Consider the following 21,819-nt stretch of genomic DNA (forward strand, 5'->3'; position numbering starts at 1 on the left):
AAAAAAATTCCTCAATCATTTCGTCACAATGTATGAAATTTTTGACTTTTGATCCGGAAATGGTTTCAAATGATTAGGTTTAACTCACTGATCAGAAAATCGACTTCAAATTCGATTCTGTCCGTTCGGTTGTCGGTACACACGAAAACTTCAGAACAGAAAGACCTAGAAACTTGAAATTTGTAGGGTAGAAAAATGGATGATAAAAATGATTAAATAACACCACTCGAGCTGCGTTCTCGTGATGTTTCGCGAACTACGTCTCGTTAATCAGTGTATAATCGAATATTGTCTATGCTCTTCCGATATTTTAATTGATAATATTAAGCAGCATTGAAAGGACACTGCAGAGAAGTAAAGGAGATAGAAAGGCTACGAGAATACTTCAGAGATCAAGCAAGTACATCAGAGATCTATAAAATACTGTGTGAAGCAGACGAAACAACACCGTTACAACTTCACAAGGATCAATTTTCATACAACCACCAGACAATGCAAGAAAAACTGCAAAGATGTACGATGTATCCAAAAACGGAATGTTTTCTTTCAGCTATCCGAGATACTTCAAGTGATCTCAACGAGAAATTACTGCAAGTATATCATCAAGTATCAAACTATCAGTGACGTTCGATGCCGATATGGGTGCACAATGATTGATCTGAAAATTTTAAGAAGACGTGAAACCTTCTTGGGAATCCAAAAACAAATCATACAAAGATCTCGAACGATTTTCGAGATATGTTTTCTAGTCTAAGCCATTATAACCATATAATTAGTGGGGTGTTTCGAATTTCATGGAGATTATGATTATCACATGAAAATTGGACATTTTTCATTTGAAAATACAGAGTGGTATTACTATGAGCAGCCAGGTCACGCTGAGATACCTGGAATCATATAACCTCTACTGATATGGGAGTGCCGTATTACCATAAAGCAACTAGCTTGAAGAGAACGAAAAAAAAAGAAACTTGCAAAAGGACATCAAGGTTAAAACCTGGTGGTCCTGACCTGAGACCTTCTGTGGGCTTGGAAAAGATAAATACAAGGCAATGATCCAACAATGGGAGTGGGAAAAAAAACCCTGTGGAGGAACACTCCGGGTCTTCCTCAGGCAAAGAAATTTGTGATGGTTCCACCGACCTATACCAGGAAGCTCCTGAAGCTACCACGAGCTAAGCTTTGGGTAATGGTGGGACGGCTGACAGGACACTGTCGGTGCAAATCCCTTTTGTATAGCAATCGGCGAGTCAGCAAATCAGCGAACCTGGATTCAGAACAAAAGATCATATTGGTCACAGTTCCCAAATGGCTAACAGAGCCGCAACGGCCTTGATTCAGTGAATAATAATAATAATCGTGTTTCACCACTTTCGAACCACCCAAATAGTCAAACATAATAATAATAATAATAATAAATTTATTCATCCCAAAAATACATGTTCAAAACACAGGTAAAACTATGAGAAACTCTATGACCTAAGCAAGCTTGTATGTCAATAGAGCCCTCAAATATTTGCATGAATAAAATTCGATACATTATTTCTCTGTACATTCATATATTTACACAACAATATCTTAATAACTATTATCCGAGATGACGCCAGAGGTGAAATAATTCTAATTACAAAGTGTGCTCATTAGGATAATCTCCTTTTCAGTGTGAACTCCGACATGGCCAGGAATCTTCTCACAACAAGTCAAATGCGAAAAGTGAAAAATACCGACCATCACCCCCCACAGAGGATGCCACACAAATTGACTGAATTCTCCATTACATATTTTTTGAGCTCACTTCTATACTTCCTGCTCCTCGTATTGATGTTGCTTTTCAAATATATGGGTAGATGGCTGTAGAGCTTAGGACCATGATAAAGTGAACTGTGTAGAACATGTGTTTTCTTAAAGTGTGGCAATATAATTGCTTGATTGCTAGCATATCTAGTTGGGTATGGGTGATTAATCATTGTCTTCTCTCTCTTAATCTGATTCAAGATGTTCTCGTAAATGTATATTTGCCAAATATTAAGTTCTCCGATTTCAGAATACAATTTATTGGTGTTATATCTTCTTCCCACCTTACGTATAATCTTCAACACGGTGTTTTGTGTGATTTCTAATTTTTTTAAATGACTATTTAGAACACTTCCCCATATCACGACTCCATATCTCAAAATTGACACCACTATTGATTCATAAATTCTAATAATTCCAGCCAACGAAAGAACATATCTCAAATTGTAGAAAGTATGGAACATACCCTTGAGTCTATCCACCAGATAGATGATATGCCTATCCCACCTGAGGTGTTGATCGATGAAGATGCCCAGGTATTTAACATGATCTACTTTTTCTATACAAGGACAGTTGCAACTAGAATTATTAATGCAGTGGGTTGTATGGATAGTTAGAAGGCGGTCATCTGGTTGGGTACTCATTGTGAGAGAAAAAGTTAAGAATTTTGTTTTCGCCACATTCAGACTAAGACAGCTTTCCGTTAACCAAGTGTCAACAAATCTCAAACCCCCTTCAGCCGCCTTGCGTGCTTCCTCCCATGTTTTACCTCTAAAAGTAATCACTGAGTCATCAGCATAAGAAACTTTGTCCAGGTTTGGAATCGAGGAGAGTTGATTTATAAATATAAGAAACAGTAATGGCCCCAGAACTGTTCCCTGCGGTATACCAGTATTTACAAAGATTGGCTTGCTGAGTTTATCGTCAATTTTTACACTCTGTTTTCTATTTTTTAAATAGACCTCAAATAATGTATGACTAGAACCTCTGAATCCACAGTTTTCCAAACGTTCGAGTAACAAATCATGCGTTACTGTGTCGAATGCCTTGGCTAAGTCCAAAAACACAGCCAAAACCTTCTCTCCATCATTTAAGGCGCACCTAATATTGTTCGTGAGCTCCTCGATGGCATCTGCTGTTGACAAACCCTCTCTAAAACCATACTGTCTAGCGCTGATTAAACCAAAACGTTCCATGTAATTTGTTAATCTTTCTTTCAAACATTTTTCAAATATCTTAGCAAAGTTATTAATAACAGATATCGGACGATAGTTTGTCATTTTGGTTCGATCACCTGATTTGAAGATGGGAGAAACATAGGATTCCTTCCATTCCGATGGTATTTTGCCGGTTGAAAAGACGATGTTTATAATGTGAACTAGTGGAATGGATATGAACGCGTGTATTTTTTTGATCAGCGAAGCTGCTATACCATCAGGTCCGGGAGCCGAATTGTTTTTCAATGTAGCTATGAGATTGATTATCTCTTTAACTGTCGTTGGTTTGATGTAAAAAGAAGATGATGCAGAGCAAAATTTTGGTTTATTTGAATCCCAAAGTCTTTCATTTCTCCCCTTAGCTCTTTTCTTAATCTCTTCAACCATTTGACTGCCTATGCTTGAAAAAAATTCATTGAACCCATCCGCTTTGCCTTGTGCATAATCTAAACTTATGCGCTAAGTACTATCGTTCCATTCAAAATTTAGAAATTTACAAAATTATCGACCGATCGAACACAATTAAAAATTGACAATTGTATTTCATTAGCAATTGAGAATTCTGTATTGGATAGAATGTGATGCTAAAGGAAAAATATATCAGTATTTCCGTCACAATCCAATTTGTTTCGAAATAACCTCGATCATTTCTAGTCTTCCCTATAATAAAATTAGGTACGTATACCTATAGAAATGTCGTTCGAAACCTTACCCACCAAAAAACCAACTGCAATTCCATGCGAGTATCTGGTTGTTACCTGCTGCATATTAGTTTTTTATAGTGAACGCGCCGAGGGCCGTCATTCTAACATCGGGAACTGTTTTCCAACGATGAATTTTTCATGGCTCTTTTTTCCATTTCCCTGTCGGATCGAATGGAATCGAGGGAAAATTGGAAATGGAAGGTTCGTTATGTTGAACTTTCGCGTAGAAACAATTCACGTTCCAATTAAAGATGTTGTCAAAACTCATAGTTGCGAAATTCAATCGAATGAAATATTTTCAACATCCTGAATGTAGAAAATTGGTGTGTTTAGACTATTGATTCATTTTTTCCCCTGTGCATTTCCCAAGTCACTTAAGAGTTCGATATTCTCCATTTATGCCGAATATATCATATGCTCGACTATGACACACCAGTTGACGTAACGCACGTTCTCAAATTAATAAAATGCATAAAGATATAGGCCTTCTATAATGATACACTGAACACTTTATCTCATGTTAATTTGTAACTGTAGTATTTTATTGTGAGATTTCGATGTAAATGAAAACAAGCCAAAGATTTCAGCTTCAGAAAAGTGAAGAGAAGGCATATATCTATTTTATTACTCTGCTCACATATCTCAACTATCAAATGCTTTACGCGGTGTGAAGTGAGTACCCACACGACACCTAAATTTCATAATAATGAACGAAATAACGGGTGTTTTTTTTCGAGGTATGTTATAAGTTGGCATTCCTGTTCAAGATGGCGACCGATTTAACAGCTTTCAAGTCATTTATTCTCAGTTTGGTTTGGCAATTCATCATGAATAGACTCACGCCTGAACAACGCTTGCAAATAGTGCAATTTTATTTCGAAATTAATGGTTCTGTGCGGAATACGTATCGCGCACTACGTCCATTTTATTTTGTTTAGCGATGAAGCGCACTTCTGGTTGAATGGCTATGTCAACAAACAAAACTGCCGCATTTGAAGTGAAGCTAATCCTCAAGTGTATGTCGACACACTATTACATCCAGAAAAACTGACTGTTTGGTGCGCTTTATGGGCTGGTGGAATCATTGGTCCGTACTTCTTCAACAACGATGATGGCCAGAAGCTGTGGTTCCAACAAGACGGCGCAACATGTCACACAGCTCATGCCACAATCGATTTATTGAAAGACACGTTTGGTGACCGCCTAATTTCACGTTTTGGACCTGTGAATTGGCCTCCAAGATCTTGTGATTTAACACTGCTAGACTACTTTCTGTGGGGCCATGTAAAGTCATTGATCTATGCGGATACGCATCAAACCCTTGACCATTTGGAAGACAACATTCGCTGTGTTATTGCCGATATACTGCCACAAATGTTGGAAAAAGTCATCGAAAATTGGACGTCCAGATTGGACTACATCCGAGACAGCCGTGGCGGTTTTATGCCAAAAATCATATTTATAATGTAATGCCACGAGATTATCTTGCTGATGAATAAAATTCATGTCATCGTTGTTTTATTGCAATTTAAAGTTCTATAGCTCTAAAAAAAACACCCTTTATATCTTCAATTTCAAGATCAATAGGTAAAACACCAGAACCAAAGCAAATCGAAACAGAATATCGAAAAAAAATTACCCAATAGTTTCTTAGAAAATGGAATAAATTCGTGGCGATATAAAGCAATTAAACAGAATGTCTAGCCGAAATTGTTATCAACATACTGAATATAAACGTACCCGTATTAGTGTAATAATGGTCTTTCGTAGTACTTGTGCATACAACTTTCTCATTCATAAGGTTCTCAGGAAAATACAATAGAGAATATCTTTCCCCTACTTAGTGTGCAGGCTCCATGATACCATTTCGCAGGCATACAATTTAGAGAATAAGAAAAGGAAGAAGAAATTTATGGTCTACAATATAATTTTATGTTCATAACCCAGATATAAAACTGGGAAAAGAGGAGTTTAGTAGAGTAAGTTACGAGGTGATGACCAGTTGAGTTAGTAGAGTATTCGAGGATGTTTTCAAGTGCTGTACCACTATAAAGTTCTCGTTTGTCGTCCATCAGAGTTTTAATAAACCCCAAGAAAACTCGATACCTCAAAAGTTTATAGAATGACTCGAATATTCATGTCTCGTTTCTGAAGAATCACATCAACAAAAAACTTTTCCTTATTTTGAGGCAATCAAAAGCCCCAATGTTATGATCATCTCTTCGAAAATGTGATTTCAAACAACAGTATTTCAGGATTCAATATGAAGGGAATGGATCTCAGAAATATGCATTGAAGAGAGTTAGAAGTGGATTGAATACTTCACCAAGGTATGAACTTATTGAGAATTGTCATCGACATGTTGGAAAATTTCAAAGACAATACACTCGAACTCGTAATCATCTAGCTGAAATTTATATCAAACCATTTATGATTTAATCCCAATTGTTATATCAAATTTTATGGAAATCACACCAGCTAAACGTGATATATTGAGTTTTGGGTATTCCATGTTAGCCTTTGCTCATTATGTACTGTTTACATGAAAGAGTTGTAATTCGTATGGGACTTTTTACGGTCCGTACGGAATAACTGTACCAAATTTCATTAAAATTGGACTGGCGAAACGCAGGATATTGATTTTACGATAAATTTACGAGCTCCGTTTATTCGAAAGGACTGAAATTTATACGCGGTTATCTTTGAACCCTACCAGATACCGACGACCAATTTCATCCATTCAGATAAGAATTTTGTGGGAATAATGGCTGTTATAAGGATTTGCGGACATAGATCGACATACAGACCGATAATAAAAAAAAATATAGGCATTTAACTATAACTTGTTAGAAATGTTTAAGGCTCGTTTCACAGTTTCAGCAGTTTATCTGCATAAATCAATCAAAGGAAAAACAAGAAAAGAAATTCAAAAATTCTCGCAATGTGGGGATATTGAATGTGCAGCAGTGGAATTTCATGGAGAGAACACAAGTGTGATAGTTCTCACAATATATAGGCCACCTAATGGGGATATGAAAACTTTCTTCTTCAAATTGGAAAATATTCTGGACAAAATTCATCAAGAAAATAAACTTATCATTATTGCGGGTGATTTTAATATAGAAATGTTGCAAATGAACAAAGATAGATCGGAATTTATGAACCTTATGGAATCATTCAACCTCAATCCAACTATTAATGAACCGACTAGAATTACAAATACATCAAGCTCTTCAATAGATAACATCTTTACAAACATTATAAAATGGGAAAGTCTTGTCTTCGATTTACATTTATCTGATCACCAAGCACAAAAATTAACCTTCCAACTGGACAGCAATAAAAAATAATAATATTTCTCATCGAAGATTTTTTGGACAAAAAGAGAAGGAAGAATTTCTGAAAAAATTATTTAATCAGGATTGGAATCCTGTGAAAGAGATTGATGAAAACAATGTTAACCAGCAGTGGGATACTTTTGTGTCTATGTTTGGAAATATATTCAATGAAAATTTCCCTAAAAAACCATACGTTGGAAAAAAACATAAAAACATCTACAGAACACCCAAGATAGATGCTATAAAAGCTAGACTGGATATTCTCTCCATGTTGAATAAGCAAGGCTATTTATTCACAGAGGAATACAGGAAGACAAATAAGGAATATGATAATGCATTAGCTGAAGAAAAAAAAAGGATTTATGAAAATAGAGTAAACAAGTCGGACAACAAAAGTAGAACTATGTGGCAAATATGTAAGGAAATCACAGGTTGCGTTAGAGAAGTGAAGGATTGTCAAGTAGAAGGAACACCAGAGGAGGTTAGTGATGAATTTAATGAGCATTTCAACAACATAGTCACCACCCTAATGAATAATTTACCCATAACAACTGCAGATTTTTCACATATGGAAACCATTAATAAATCCTTTTATCTAAAACCTACAACATCTACAGAAATTGAAAACCTAGTCAAATCAATAAAAAACAAATTTAGCAGCGGAGAAGACGAAATTCCCATAATTATAATTAAGTTAGCATTACCAGCTGTCAGTGAAATATTGTCTGTCATCGTCAACAACTCCTTCAAATATGGCATCTTTCCCGAATCACTGAAACTCGCATCAATAAAACCATTATTTAAGAATGGAAAACCAGAAGATATAAACAACTACAGACCTATAAGTTTATTACCAGGATTTTCAAGAATTTTTGAAATGTTGATGTCATTGAGGCTGATGAATTTTTTTGTTAAGAATGAGATATTCACCGACGCCCAGCATGGTTACCTTCGAGGACGCTCAACTCAAACAGCAATTTTTTGGTTTGTGCAGTACATAATACAACAGCTTGAGCATAATAAAATGGCATTGGGTATATTTTTAGATTTGTCCAAAGCATACGACTCAATAGATACAATATATCTCTTACAAAAACTTGAATGTTATGGTGTAAGAGGAAATGCAAACAAATGGTTGAAATCATTTGTAACTAACAGGAAACAGAGAGTAACTATCACTCAAAATAATGTAATTGCCAAGTCTAAAATATTAACTCGCTCTACAGGAATTGACCAAGGAAGTACACTCGGAGGTATTTTGTTCATTATATATCTTAATGATCTAGGAGTATTATTGCTAAAAATTCAAGAATTTGTTGTTAATTATGTTGATGATACCAGTTTATTAGTAAGTGATGTAAATTTCGAAGAACTAACAAGGAAAGCTGGTCAATTATTTTTTAAGTCCAAGACATGGTTTGACCAAAATAAATTAATATTAAATGAAAGTAAATCAAAAGCTATTCTATTTGATACAAGCAGATCACAAAAAGAAAAATCAAATATTATAAGTTGGCCAGGGTACAGTTTTCAGCTATCAGATTGTGTAAAATTTCTGGGAGTACACATTGACCAATTTCTTAATTGGCGTCAACACACTGAGATCCTGTCAATTAAATTAAGTAGAATATGTTTTGCATTGAGATCCATCACTAGATACATGAATGAAAGAACTTTAAAAATAGTTTATTTTGGGAATTTTGAATCAAATTACAATTATGGAATAATATTTTGGGGAAATAATGAAAATTTAAATAAAATATTTTTGATACAAAAAAGGGCTTTCCGCATAGTTTTTAAGTTAAATTTTAGGGAATCTTGTAGGGGAAAATTTAGGGATAAGAATATTTTCACAGTCTTTGGTCTATATTTGTTCGAATGTTTGTTGTTTCTGCACAAAAATAGGCACAATTTTACAGAAGAGAATTTAAATTTATATAACACAAGATCTTTAGACATAAACTTTCCTGCACATAGGTTAACATTAACAGAGAAATGTCCATCTTACATGAGTATAAGAGCTTTCAATAAGTTGCCTAATCAAATTAAATGTATAACAGATTACAAACTATTCAGGAATAGAATAAAGAATTTATTAGTAATGTTAGAGCCATATAGTCTGGCAGAATATTTCGAAGGGGCGGTATAAGGGCCTGTAAATGTATGACGTCATTTCACTTAAATTTTTTCTTCGTATAACATTGTATTTGTTTATTTGAAATAAAGAAGCATTATCTATCTATCTATCTATCATCCACACGACACCAGTATCCAATTTCAGGGGTGGAAGAATGAAAACTGATTTTTCGGCACATGGTCGAAAAGGAATAAAATACGATTGTAGGTATGGCTGACCTACACTTCTCGAAGGGTCTTGCCTCGAGCCCTAGTGCAAAACATGAAATGCCAAGCATTATGAAATTTCTTTATCTTTGGCAGAATATATCTAGACAAAAAATAAAAACTACTGACCAGGCTATCCGAAAGGCGAAAAAATACATGCCATGTCGTTTGAGAACATTGACTTAATGTCATTTTTCAAAAATTGCTGTGCCTTTCGGATGACTTGTAGACTGATCCGTTAATTGACAGTAGACTTGAAAACATTTCGAAACTTCAATAAAAATTAAACCTACAATTATTTCGAACAGCCTACGTCTAAAAGTACCACAGATAAATTGTGACCAGTGGGGTATTTCGAAATCAGAATTTCTCTTCCGTTTTGGCATTGCAAGCAGCTGTTCACAAGCAAACAAACGTCGTGCAACATCTCTCGGCTCAAACTCCTACGGCACCCAATTTCCTTGTTTCTGAATTATTCTCATGACTTTCCGGCATTTTGAAATGGCTAGTTGCTTCACTCCCAATGATCCTGCCAATTCTTGTTGAGTTTGACACGAGTCTTAATGCCTCCAATTCTGCATCTTCGATAATTTTCTCTCTTCAACCGCCATGCTTGTCTTTCACGTCAAAATCGCCGTTCTTGAAACCTTTCTCGGTACATTATTCCACTCATAGCAGCCTCACAATTATTTTTATTATTTGAACTGGAGTCGTTGTGGCTTGGTAAGCTTTCCGGGAACTGCGACCATGTAGATCTTTTGTTCTCTACCCTACTCATTCATGGAAACCCAAGGAGGTCTGCTTCTGATCCCCAGAGCCTGCAAATTTGATCTGCTGACTTTCTCACTCGGTACAAATGATGTTTGTACCGGGAGTGGCCTGTCAGCAGTTCCACCATCATCCGAAGCTCAGCTCGTGACAGCTTCACAAGCTTTCCGGCATAGTAAGTTGAAATCATCACGTATTTCTTGGCCTGAGTAAGTCCAGAAGTGTTTGTCTAGTGGGTTATCCTGTTATTCAACTCTCATTGCTGGATCACTGCCTCATATTGGTCTTTTCCTAGCCCACAGAAAGGCTCAGGTCCAACATGCACCTTGGTGCACTTTCTGCAATATCATCAGCTTTTTCGTTTCCTTCAACACCGCAGTGTCCTTGTACCAATAGTAGAGTAATTTTATTGCCTTTGGCCAGTGTTGCTTCATTGTGTTACGGCACTCCCAGGTCAACAGAGACAACTGGCAGTACAACTTAGAGATCTCAGGGTAGTCTGGCTGTCCATGATGATGTAGACAATCATCCCCTTGAGGTTCATTTTAAGACACTCCTGAGCGCATACGAAAACAGCCAGTATCTTGGTCTTTGAAATAGAGGGCTTACTTCCAAGGGCTTTAGAGATCCTCAGTTTAGGCCTATATACCTCAATGCCAGTACCTCTCTCTGATTTTGGTCCATCGGTGAACCATATGAACTCATTGCACTCGGACGGTCAGTTATGATCGTTTCAAAGGGCGTTTCAAAATCGAAGATGGTTTGCATAACATCACATGGTTTTGCCATGAGGTTTAATCTAATTAATTTAATGATGATGGGTTTATAATCATCCACTTGTTTTTTGTGAATAAATAAATGATTTATTGAATGAATGAATAAACAAATGAATACATAAATGTAGGATCCAGTTATTGTTCACTCTAAATAATTAAGATGGTCAACAGGATGCTTGGAGACCTATTAGTTTCTTCAAGTGTCGAGGGCATGACAGTTTCAATGAATTCACAGGGAACGAATTGTTATTGTACATATAATGTAAAAAGGATGTGTAATTCTTCGAGGTGTCGAAGATATGTCATGGAGTTGTAAATCTTGAAGAGATTTACTGGGGGTTGGAAAAGTTCGAAAACAAGACGGTTGTACCAGATGTGTTACATCTGTGTATCAGGTACTAGTCCTTCGAGAATATTCGATTTCCAGGAATCCGCGAATATCTTTGTGGGCGGTACGGCAAAATTCTCATTGGACTAGGGGATGGTACTTTCCCTAAGGGTGTGGTCAAGCCGAAAGAAGGGAAGTCGATATGCGAGACAGAGTAAGTTCCAATCGGCAGAGAGTCAGTTCAAGTTAAGTCGAAGACGGGTAAAGTTCTGGGGTCAACCTAAGTCGAAGTAAGAGTAAGTCTAGTCAGTTGAAACTTAAGACGTAAGACGAAAAGACGGACTAGATGAAGACGAGTCGCGAACGAGTTAAAGACGAGACGGCCGAAACTAGAATTAACGACGAAGACGTGATACTCGAAGACGTTTCGAGTAATTAAAACTCAACGAGAAGACGAAATTCAGTACCGTAGTGAGAAACTTGTAATTAAGACATAATTAAGATCTTCTCAATACTCAGTTTGTACTATATAAGTGAGGCTTTGTAAATAGATGTAAATAATTCGAAAGAGTTTAATTATTACTTAAACCGAACAAATTCACGGAGAAAAAGACGAAAGGCCAGGTAATCGAATCATACCTCTAGACGATCGATTAACCAAGCCCACATAAATACATGAATTAATAAATGAATAAATAAATAAATAGATGAATAAATGAATGAATAAATGAAGAAATAAATAAATTTTGGAGATTGTCAAATATTGAGAAGTATTTTAGAAAATAAATACAGATTATACATACCTATGAGGTACCTATGGGATTATTTTTAGATCTCTCCAAGGCATTCGATTGTGTGGAGCACGGAAGATTGCTGGAAATTCTTGAAGATTGTGGAATAAGAGATAATGAATTAAAACTAATGGAGAGCTACTTGTCATCCAGGAAGCAAATGGTTGCTATGGAGGTGGATGGTGAAGTATTGACGTCGGAGGAGAGAGAGGTTACTATGGGCGTACCGCAGGGAAGTATTCCTGGACCGATCCTGTTTATTGTTTACATCAATCGGCTACCAAAGGCCAAAGTTTCAGCAAGGCACTCAATGGGGATGTTTGCAGATGATACCAACTATAGGCTAAAATCCTCTAATATTTCAACAGCTATTGAAGACTCCAATAATGTACTGAAGTCGGTGGGAGACTGGTTTCGTAACCACAATCTCATCTTGAACATCGACAAGACACAATGTATGTTCTTTTATAGTGAAAGATCTAAGCTGCACCATCCATTGTCTATAAATATTTCAGGTAATAATCTCATGGTCAAGGATAGTATTGTTTTTTTGGGAATTGTAATAGATAAACACTTGAAGTGGGGACCTCACATTGAACAACTTAGAGGAAGACTAAATTCTGTATGTTACATGCTTTTTATGTTGAGAAATCAGGTTGATTTTGATTTGTTGGAACTTGTATACTTTTCTAATTTCCAGTCAATTCTATCATATGGGATAATCTTTTGGGGTAATGCTTCTCATGTTTGTGATTTGTTTGTGATTCAAAAACGGGCATTGAGAACTATATTAAATTTAGGCTATAGACAGTCTTGTAGGGGTTTTTTCAGTAGCAATAATATACTTACCATCTCTGGTTTGTACATTTATAGATTGTTGATTTTTTTCGGTAAACAAAATCATTATTTTGAATCGTTTAAAAATTTAAATAATACAAGAAGAATGTTCCCTTTCTATGTACCAGTTCATAAGACCACGCTAAGGGAAAAAAGTGTTGAATGTATGGCAGTAAACTTATTCAACATATTGCCCTCACAAATAAGAAATCTCTCTTGTCACATAAAATTCAGGAAAGCTTTATATGTCTTAATTTTAAGTTGTGAGCCTTACAATATTGATGAATTCAAACAGTTTTGTAAAATTTAGTTGATTAGATAGTTACGTTTTTTGTATTTTGACTTGTTCCATCTTTACTTCTTTATGTGTAATTTTATGGAATAAATAAACATTATTATTATTATTACAATTACGATTATTCCTGATTGTTCATAAAATCATGATCCCGCACGCACGTACCTCAAACAAAAAAAAGGTTACATTTCCCCCGACCATTTTGAACCATCCATCCGCTACCCGTTCCGTATACAATTAGTCGATAAGACCAACAAGAAGCGGTCCCGATTAGGAAATATGTCCGTATGAGGCAAGGATTATCGAGATCACGTTCTATGGTCCATCCACGGAAGCGGGTCGGATAGGGATCGAGCCGGTCGAGCGGCTTTTGTGTTCCGTCAGTTATCGGGAGGATTTCGGCAATTTACGCGGCGGAATGGAGTTTCTATTCGGCTGCCAAGTTTCGGGGAATTCGCCCCCCCGCCCCCTTCCGCCGATTCCGATGCGATTCTGTGGTAAAGACGCTCAGGAGCGTTAAATTCGATATGCAGCTTATCCCTCTTCCCCGGCGGGGGATTATCTTGAAATATTTCGTAATACAAATCAGCTGTTGAATATTCTGGATCGGTGGATCGGATAACGGATAAATGCCCGAATGGGAAATCTCTGCGTGTGGCGGCGGGACTTCGTATGGAGTTTCGGTTTTTCTCGGGATGTGGATTGCGAACATTCTTCCGGGGAAAAACGGAATTATTCGAATTTCGTGTAGGTACCTTTAACCTTTGTGTTCATGTCGAAAAGATTTGTTGTGATAGGATTTTCGTATTTCAACCTCATATCAACAAAAATTACAGAAAATTGAAAGAAACTTTCCATAATCCCGTTTTCAATCATAATTTTGCTCCGAAATATCTTGGAGTAAAACTTGATTCTTCTTTGAATTTCAAGGTTCACTTGGAAAATTTGCGTTTGAAATTGAAGTCGAGGAATAATATCCTCCAAAAACTAGCAAGATCTTCATGGGGTGCTGATGTCAGCACTCTTCGTACAGAAGCCTTGGCCTTGGTTTTTTCTGCTGCTGAATACTATTGTTCTGTTTGGTTCAATAGTGCTCATGTCCATAAAATTGATGCTCAGCTTGACGTTTGTATGAGAATTATTAGTTCCGCCTAATATTCGTAGACAGGTTGCAGTCAAGAAATCTTGGGATAAATTTCATTTCTACCCCATCTCATTTCCAATTGTATCCTACTTCCCAGATTCTAGAAGTGCTAGATTGAAATCACGAAAACCTTTATGGATTAATACCTTCCTTCAATCTAATAAAAGCGACAAGGAAATTTGGCGTTCGGAATGGACTTCTTCTAACGTCTTCAACAAAAGTCTTATCGTTGATCCTCCCGAAAAAGTTCTAGATTTCAATCTTCCTAGGAAAATTTGGTGTATTTTAAATCCACTTAGGACTGGTCATGGTCGTTATAATAGTACCCTCTTCAAATGGCATTCTATTGATAGCCCACTATGTGAGTGTGGTGTAGAAGAAACCATTGATTGACCATTTGGTGAATAATTGGTGGTTTCCAAGCTATCCATTCAGTTTCAAATTCTTTTTTATAATGGGTCGCTAACTTCAAATCGATATAATAAAAACTCCTTTCTGCTTCTTTTTTTTTTAGGTTCCAATTGGCAATTATAGAGTCGTCAACCGTTGATGATGAAAAGAGAAAAGAGAGGATGAAGAATATTTTGTTTTGATCGAAGAGGAAGTCCTTCAATATAAATCATGTCAGCTTATTCTGTAAACGTTTACACGAACAGTCACTAGACTACAGTGATTCTCACATTCACAAGACACTGCATACGATCGATGAGAGATTACCTAACACACCACAAGATACAAAAGGTGGTAGGGCATGCAAAGCTTCGAAAACTAAATGGGATTAAAAACATATGTTCCGCTGAAAACATTTGGCATTAACTAGTTTCGAATGCAGAATCATAGGAATCTTCCATATGTTGAATGTGTAAACAACTTCCACGGAATTCGAAGTGTTGTTTTTCGTCTTTGTGAAATACATTTCATCCCTCTTTCAATTAGGGTAATAGGCAATGCTGCTTATATTGTTTGGGTGCCATGTGTTATTTATCGAACAAGCGGCTTCGTAAAGACGGTTTGGAGATTTTTATTGCAGGGAATGTTGATAAACGCAACGCAGCGGACCTACGTCATGTTGTTCTGAAGAATCAAGTCTGTATTTTTTCAGAGATATGAAAGGGCGGCCACAATCTGGGCTAGATTGCCGCCCCTAGAAAAGAGGCGCCTGAAACAGTCGCTTCACTGTTTCACCCCTAACGCCGGCCCTGATCGGGAATAACTTTATTATGCAGACACAAATCGACTAATATTAATACCTACTCTTATTGTATAACATCTATGATGTATTTATTTCAACTAGCACTCACCGCTACATCCATGTATGGTTAAACGGCGGAAGCAAAGTTAACATCTAATATTAAACTCCCAGTACAAATTTTCTCCAATCAAGTAACTTTAGTTAATGAATTACTATTCAGAGTCAATTACGGCACTAATGATTCTCATGTATTTATTAGAGTACCAAAATATATTAACTTTGTTATAATCCCCATTTCAATCTCTTTTGTACATCTAATATTTCAGCTAGAAGCATAATCGAGATAGCGAAACTGATTTTTTCCCTCGATGTCTGGCTTCAAAGCGTTGTTTTCGGGCTCATCACATTCTATTGTATCTTGCGCGGTTGTTTGAGAAGGCGGAGAATCCAAACATCGCATAATGAATGTGGAAATGTGGTACATGAAAATACAAATCCAAGTTGCTTTGGCGGCAGGTATACGCATATTTTTCTGATTTCGTATTTGAATTTTAAATGAAAGGAAATGCCGGAAACAGGCAATGGTAGAGAGACATTTACAACCCCAACGTTGCATTCGGGTCAGGTTATAAAAAGAGGAATTGCATGACCTGGCCACCGTGAATTTCTGCTGGGACTGATGCAACAAAGATTATTATTCTAAAGGGTGTTTTTTTTAGAGCCATAGAACTTTGAATTGCAATAACAACGATGGATTATTCGATTGACATGAATTTTATTTATCCGCAAGATAATCTTGTGGCATTACATTTTAAATATGATTTCTGACATATGACCACCACAGCTGGCTCGGATGTAGTCGAATCTGGACGTCCCATTTTCGATGACTTTTTTCCAACATTTGTGACAGTATATCGGCAATAACACGGTGAATGTTGCCTTCCAAATGCTCAAGGGTTTGTGGCTTATCCGCATAGACCAACGACTTTACATAGCCCCACAGAAAGTAGTCTAGCGGTGTTAAATCACAAGATCTTGGAGGCCAATTCACAGGTCCAAAACGTGAAATTAGGCGGTCACCGTGTCTTTCAATAAATCGATTGTGGCACGAGCTGTGTGACATGTTGCGCCGTCTTGTTGGAACCACATCTCCTGGACATCATGGTTATTCAATTCAGGAATGAAAAAGTTAGTAATCATGGCTCTATAACGATCACCATTTACTGTAACGTTCTGGCCATCATCGTTTTTGAAGAAGTACGGACCTATGATTCTACCAGCCCATAAAGCGCACCAAACAGTCAGTTTTTCTGGATGTAAGGGTAATTCGACATACACTTGAGGATTAGCTTCACTCCAAATGCGGCAGTTTTGTTTGTTGACGTAGTTATTCAACCAGAAGTGCGCTTCATCACTAAAAAAAATAAAATGGACGTAGTGCGCGATACGTATTCCGCACAGAACCAATATTTTCGAAATGAAATTGCACTATTTGCAAGCTTTGTTCAGGCGTAAGTCTATTCATGATGAATTGCCAAACCAAGCTGAGAGTAAATCACTTGACAGCTGTTAAATCGGTCGCCATCTTGAACGGTAATGCCAACTTAAAGTTATATAACTCGAAAAAAAAACACCCGTTATATATCCATAGCAACCAACCATTCCAACAATTGTGATTTGTATCAATTTTATCACTACAGGAAAAATAAAGATATTGTGAAAATTGTGATAATTTGCAGATACAATATCCGGCATAATAAACAATCAGAGGAAAAATATTTTGTTTAGCTCGGCAGCAAGTAGATTGAGAACCTAAGCTTAATCCTAGGCCTTGCTCCGCTCAGCTAGGAACTATCAGCCGCCGCAGTCAATCTACCACTTTGCAGCCTAGTAAAACAAATAACTATCATTGTTAACCTGTTTGAAAAGCAAATACAAACCTAATAATGTTTTGGATGCATGAAAATTGAATTGATGCACCATCAATCTACACGGAACGATTCTCATTCGTTCTTCGATCCCACGTGATTGAACACAGATCGATTAATTCGACACAGTGGCGTTTCACTTAATGGTATCAGAGTCAATCATAATCAATCATCTTAATGAAACACCTGAATCGATATAAATTCTATTCACAGGTGATTCCGATCAGACTCACTAATAGTTTGATTGTCTCATTCAATTCAGGATTGATTGATTCTGTCGAACATCGAATCCAGAATTGTTCGCCGAAGAATGGTTACTATATTCGGAACAAATGGCCCCGCGTGAACAATATTGCTTCGCAATTACTCCCTGTGCAACGAAGTCAACCACAGAACAATTTCTGATGGAAATTCACGTTACACTTCAACTTAACTTAAACTTTAACATTATACATATTTGCGTCATATTCGATGGAATTCATTTATGGCCAAATGAAAAACATCGCAAAGTGATCTAATTTGATACAAAAGCCTTAGCAAGAAATTGCTAACGATTCGCTTTTAGTTATGGTATTTTCCAAAATGCCTATGAGAAATGGATTATTCGCTTACTAACAGTTGGAATGAAATGAGTTCCTAAGAGTCGTTTCACACTTATAGGTTCGATTCGGTTCGGTGCGTGTTCGATTCGTTTTCGGTAGCCGCCGGAAAAGTGTGAAACGGTGTTCGGTACCCAAAAGATAACTGATAGAACCGAAAGTCCCCTCGACACGAAACGGTTTCGTTCGGTTTCCATTCGGGTCCAGAGTTCACAAAAGCAATGGACTAGTTTTCATTTTTTTGTTAAGGATTAATTCTAAAAATTCAAGTAAAATGAAACAAAAATGTGGTAGAATTATTGAAATATCTCTAGAAATGAAAAAGTTATGGGACTTTGAAGTTGCGCTTCGAAGAATAATTTCATAGTACGTGTAAGTGTCGTGACGTCACACACTAGACGACTGGTATTCGCAGAGTGCTTACGAATTCATTGGTGTACAATCATTTGTGCCGTTCGTGTCGTGTTTTGTTCGTTAAACGATGGCTGAAATAACTCACTATATACATACATATAAATTACTTTTTTCTCTTTTTACTTTTTAATCCTCAGATAAATATGTTTTGCCATTGATAGACTTCAACAACCAGTACTCAACTATAAACTGTTTATGAAACGTTTTTTGAATAAATCATCGTTATAAGTTGAACCATGATGAAGCAAACTCAAAAGTAAATACTTACTTGAAAAGTTTTACTCCTTTTATTTCTGCACTGACATAGCATGGATTTGAAGAAAAAAACTCCAACACTGCGAATATATCTATTTTAGGCAAATTGTCACTTTGTCCTTTCACGAAGCCTTCTTCCATTATGGTGACATAAAAACAAAACTCGAGTTAAAACTACACTGTACAACTACAAACGGTGCGAGAGCCTTGGCGCGGCTAAGTATTTAAACGTAATTTATGGTGTAGCGATCACAGGCAAGAGCCGTGACGTCACAGACCAAAGACGTTCCGCGCTAAAATACGCAAATTTAAATAATCTATTTCTCAGTCATTTATTGATGGATTTTCAAAATTTTTTCACTGATTTATCAGTTTTGCTCCATATTTTAATTCTATCGTGTCAAATATAGTATTTTCAACATCACTAAACTAGTCCATTGGTCGTTTACACACATACGGTTTAGTTTCGGTTCGATCACGTTATAGGCAAGGGAAAATATTATTTTATTTTAATTTTCCCATTTTAAATTTTGTAATTTACATTTGGCAATACAGAAAACAGTCCTTTAACTTCAAATGTAATTCATCAAATGATGTCGTAGACATCCTGAAGTAATTTGAAAATTTGTCTTCGTGTTCCCTTAATTTCGGAAAAAGGGTATAAAATGCTCCAAATTCCACCCGTTTGGTGAGGATAGCGTGTACCCAGTGAAGTCGATTATTCCTCTTTCGATTTTGATTCTTCTATAGAGGAATACCATGGCATCAATTTGTCTTTTCTCCTTAGTGAGCATTGTGGGAAAAGTGAGTAACTGCGTATTCGATGATTCGGTAGTGAAATCAAACCTTATACTAACCGAGTGTGTGTAAAGAGTTTTCATTCCTTTTAGGCACTACCGAAAACGAATCGAATACGCACCTAACCGACTCGAACCGTATAAGTGTGAAACGAGTCTAAATCAGGTGAATAGAGGAGTAATGAACTCCAAGTAGATAGCCTACTGAAATGTGAAAAATTCGTTATAACATTCTTCGAGAGATCAATATCCAGAGAATGAACTGGCCAGCAAACTCACCATACATGAATCCAATTGAGCACCTATGAGATTGCTTATAGAGGGCAATATCCAATCGCCAAAACGCACCTTCAACTTCTCAGTAATTGAGTTCAGTCTTTCAGGAAGAATGGAATATTTCAGATATCACTGAAAATTTCATTAATGACTTGATTCGTGGGATGCATAAGCTTATCAGACAGTCGATTCAAAGAAGATACGGACTTTTGAATTTGGACTTAGTTGTGGAATAACTATAATTAATATAGCAACGCTACTTCTGTGATTTATGTTTATTTTCATAGTATGTAGATTTTAGGAATTGATGTCATTTTGAGAAATTTTGTTTTTTCTGAGAATAAACTATATTATTATATTATTATTATATTATTATAATTTAAAATGGATAATCAATAAATTTAGATTTTTCCTCATTCTTCCTATTTTGTCTCATCATGTATCCTGTATCATCCAAAGAGTGGCAAACGAAGAGATCCATAAAAAATATTGCAGTTGAAATAGAGGCAAATATTTATCCCATTTCTAGAACATAAATTGTTTATTTCTGGAGAAACCTAGGTAGGGAGGCCAATTCATTTGATGATGTGTGTAATTCATGATGAGAATAAAGTACAGAGCCGGGTCAAATTCTGTTCTATAATTTGAGAGCTAGATTTGTCAACCCTCAGTGAACATGTCTTTCAGGCTATGCATTCCATATTCAAGAAGCAGACATCTGATATTTCTTCAGGTGTTTTTCTAGCCAGCACCGCAAACAAACTCAAATTGCCCTCCGAAAAGCAGAGTGTTCAACCAACATGTATAAAATATATTATTTGCGGAATTAATGAAACAATTCACTTCCACGTGGATACTTGATAAGGACTATAAGTAGTGGTAGCACGCAACTTCCTCAGGTACATGTCAAGTTTTCCTTTCTTTTTCGTGAAAACGGTGCTTTATGAGTGGGGAGCGACATTAGGCGTAACGAACACTTGTTTGCGTGCTCGCTATGTTTTGTTGAGACAAGCCGTCTCTAACCTTGAGTATGACCGATCATTTCTTTTCAAGTTTAATAGCCTCGATCATGCGACATGTTCTCCAGGTAGGAATTTTAAAATAATTCCCATTAAGGATCGATATAATGCAATCATGAAATGAATAATTTCAGTTCGATATGTCATGTTATATTTCAAGATATGTAAGGGTATTGTTAATAATGGCAGTAGGTATAATTAAAATCGAGTCTGAACTGGAAGTGTACGTTTCAATTCTGGGACTTAGTTTGTTGTGAGTAAAGCGTTTTCCAATAACGGGTTTTTCATTCTGATATCTAAAATAAAATGAGTACATTCTAAGTCAAATCAATGTGAATATTTATTTCTTTGTAAAGAGGAAAGAACTTTGAGCACCATATCTCATTTTCCAAGACATATTCACACATTTGCGGCTGAAGATTGCACAAAAAAACCTTTAGGGTATCGCATTTTCGTGGGTATTATTGAAATACTGATAAACGACAGACGAGAAATTTATTGTGGTACAGCACTGGAAACATCCTTGAATACTCTACTAAACTCAACTGCATAACCTCGTAACTTACTCCACTGAACTCTTCTTTTCCCAGTTTTATACCTGGATTACAAACATAAAATCATATTGTAGATCGTGAATTTCTTCTTCCTTTTCCTATTCTCCTAGTTTTATGACTGCGCAATGGTATTATTATTATTATTTGAACTGGGGTCGTTTTGGTTCGGTAAGCCTTCCGGGAACTGCGACCATGCAGATATTTTGTTCACTACCCTACTCATTCATAAAAACCCAGAGAGGTCGTCAACGACGTTAATAAAATTGACAACCTCCTTAGGGACCTTGGCCGTTACCTCTCTGGTATCCAGAACCGGCTTACCCATGTGAATTGTTCTTAGGCCAGCCAGCTCCGGACACTTGCATATCAAGGGTTCGGCTGTTTCTGCTTCCGATCCACAGAGCTTGCAAATCTCGTCTGCTGACTTTCCCATACGGTACAATTGATGTT

The 21,819-nt window shown here is 36.5% G+C and overlaps 2 protein-coding genes and 1 long non-coding RNA gene across 4 annotated transcripts in view; all 3 read left to right on the forward strand.

Annotated features, from left to right (window-relative positions):
* LOC123673159 overlaps positions 1 to 21,819 on the forward strand; it is a 46,241-nt gene that overhangs the window by 18,038 nt on the left and 6,384 nt on the right. The gene's annotated exons all lie outside the window — the stretch shown is intronic.
* Positions 1,453 to 1,891, forward strand: LOC123673160. The gene is made up of 2 exons (XR_006746436.1): positions 1,453 to 1,609; positions 1,662 to 1,891. It is a non-coding gene; the product is annotated as an uncharacterized LOC123673160 (long non-coding RNA).
* LOC123673158 lies at positions 7,540 to 9,238 on the forward strand. Its single transcript, XM_045607615.1, has 2 exons — positions 7,540 to 8,037; positions 8,100 to 9,238. Exons 1-2 carry the CDS (start codon positions 7,971 to 7,973, stop codon positions 9,200 to 9,202), a joined length of 1,170 nt encoding a protein of 389 aa, XP_045463571.1. The 5' UTR covers positions 7,540 to 7,970; the 3' UTR covers positions 9,203 to 9,238.

This window comes from Harmonia axyridis, chromosome 2 (genome assembly GCF_914767665.1).
Source record: "Harmonia axyridis chromosome 2, icHarAxyr1.1, whole genome shotgun sequence".
NCBI lineage: Eukaryota > Metazoa > Arthropoda > Insecta > Coleoptera > Coccinellidae > Harmonia > Harmonia axyridis.

Bases quoted from the DNA above. Each gene is read 5' to 3' on its own strand.
- LOC123673158 (XM_045607615.1), top strand. From the start codon at position 7,971: ATGAGATATTCACCGACGCCCAGCATGGTTACCTTCGAGGACGCTCAA. The intron at 8,038-8,099 runs GTTTGTGCAGTA...GTATATTTTTAG, and splicing joins ACTCAAACAGCAATTTTTTG to ATTTGTCCAAAGCATACGAC.